This window comes from Bos javanicus, chromosome 12 (genome assembly GCF_032452875.1).
Source record: "Bos javanicus breed banteng chromosome 12, ARS-OSU_banteng_1.0, whole genome shotgun sequence".
NCBI classification, from domain to species: domain Eukaryota; kingdom Metazoa; phylum Chordata; class Mammalia; order Artiodactyla; family Bovidae; genus Bos; species Bos javanicus.
The window spans coordinates 82018995-82021123 of NC_083879.1; the positions used below are offsets into that span (position 1 = coordinate 82018995).

General features: G+C 50.2%; 1 protein-coding gene across 1 annotated transcript; it reads left to right on the forward strand.

Annotated features, from left to right (window-relative positions):
• Nucleotides 1-384: 384 nt before the first annotated feature.
• On the forward strand, nt 385-915 carry LOC133258047 (ferritin light chain-like). Its single transcript, XM_061434379.1, has one exon. The coding sequence runs from the start codon at nt 385-387 to the stop codon at nt 913-915; it is 531 nt and encodes a 176-aa protein (XP_061290363.1).
• The last annotated feature ends 1214 nt before the right edge of the window (nt 916-2129 follow it).

The following is a 2129-nucleotide window of genomic DNA, read 5'->3' on the forward strand; positions in this document are numbered from 1 at the left end:
CGAACCCAGATCTCCTGCATTGCAGGGAGATTCTTTACCAACTGAGCTACAAGGGAAGCCCCTGGGCACTCCCTACTCTCATCAGCAACCCTGCCCTCGAACCATAGCTGTAAAAACTCACCAAGGCTTCCTGGGTTGGGACATATGGCTTTGGAGGGCAGGCGCAAGCCCAGGGCCCCCTTGTCTCGGCATTCCCGCGGATCTCTCTGTTGCTTAGATGGTGGTTGGACAGAACAGACCCAGGGCCACCCCTTCCTCCAGCCTCCGACCACACTGGGACCTTCTTTCCAGCCTCAGCCTTCGGAGTCAGCCCCTTAGCTGTCCTCCAACACCAGGAGCAGACAACTCCAGTTGTTGAGCTTAACTCCTTGTTCCTGATCAGCCATGAGTTTTCAGATTCTTCTGGATTTTCAACCCCGAGGTGGAGGCCATCATCCAGTACCTTGTGGACCTGCATCTTCAAGCCTGCCGTACCTGCCTGTCTCTGGGCTCCCATTTCAACTGCAAAGTGTGGCTCTAGACGACTTAGGTGAATTTTTCAGCAAGTTGGCTTTGGAGAAGCTCCAGGGCACCAATACCCTCTCCCAAATGCAGAAGCAGAGCAGCGGCCATGCCCCCTTCCCAGAAGTGGAGAAGCCTTCCCAGGATGAGTGGGGTGGAGCCCGGGATGCTCTGGAGGCCACCCTGCTCATAGAGAAGAACCTGAAGCAGGCCCTTTTGGGTCTGTGTGGCCTGTTTTCTGCCTGTGCAGACCCCCGCTTCTGTCGCTTCCTGGAGGTCTGCTTCCTCAACAAGGTGGTGAAAATCATCAGGAAGATGGGCGACCACCTGACCGACCTCCGGGGGCCCACTGGTCCCCAGGCTGGGCAGGGTAAGTATCTCACCTGCAGGACCCCAGCAGCCTTTGAGGAGTGACCCCCCTCCACCTCCAGTCCCAGGGCTTCTGCCTGAAGCCTCTCTCTGCAGCCACTGCTGTCCAGTCACTCAGTCATGTCTGACTCTTGGCGACCCCATGGACAGCAGCACCCCGGACTTCCCTGTCCACTCTCTCCCCGAGTTTGCTCAAACTCATGTCCATTAGTCAGTGGTGCCATCCAACCCTCTCATCCTCTGTCACCCCTTCTCCCCCTGCTCTCAATCTTTCCCAGCATCAGGGCCTTTTCCAATGAGTTGGCTCTTTGTGACGGGTAGCCAAAGAATTGGAGCTTTAGCATCAGTCCTTCCAAAAAATATTCAGGGTTGATTCCCTTTACCATTGATGGGTTTGGTCTGCTTGCTGTCCAAGGGACTCTCAAGTCTTCTCCAGCACCATAGTTTGAAAACGTCACTTCCTCAATTTTCAGCACGTAGTCCAACCCTCACATCTTTATATAACTACTGGAAAAACCATACCTTTGACTATATGGACTTTTGTCAGCAAGATGATGTCTCTGCTTTTTAAATATGCTGTCTAGGTTTGTCATAGCTTTTCTTCCAAGGAGCAAGCATCTTTTAATTTCATCTCTGCATTCACGGTCCACAGTGATTTTGGAGCCCCCCCAAAATAAAGCCATTATGCAGCTTTTAACACCCTGGAGCCTTTTCCCAAGCCTTGGATCAAATGAAAACAATAAAGTTTTTGTAAAAAAAAAAAAGTGTGGGCAAAGCAATAAAGCTGTTCTACCTCACCCAAAACTACCTCTAAGATTTGATTCAGTACCGGTGCACAGAAGCTGAGGTCTTGGCATCAACCTCAGGTAATCAGGACCACAATTCATACTAGGACCTGATCTTTTGATCCAGAGCCTACACTTCCCAGACTGTTTGAGCAAGCAGTGCACAGATAAATACTATAATACTTTCTTTAGTTTGTATTGTTATTGAAAAATTGCTTCAATTCTCAAAATTCTGTATTGAACAACAATGAGAATTAGCAAAGAGGAGTGAAATATGATTAGACGTTTATGCATAATATGCTGCTCAGTCACTTCAGTCCTGTCCAACTCTTTGCAACCCCATGGACTGATACCCACCAGGCTCCTCTGTCCATGGGATTCTCCAGGCAAGAATTCTGGAGTGGGTTGCCATGCCCTCCTCCAGGGGAACTTCCCAACCCAGAGGTCAAACTCACATCTCTTGCATCTCCTGCA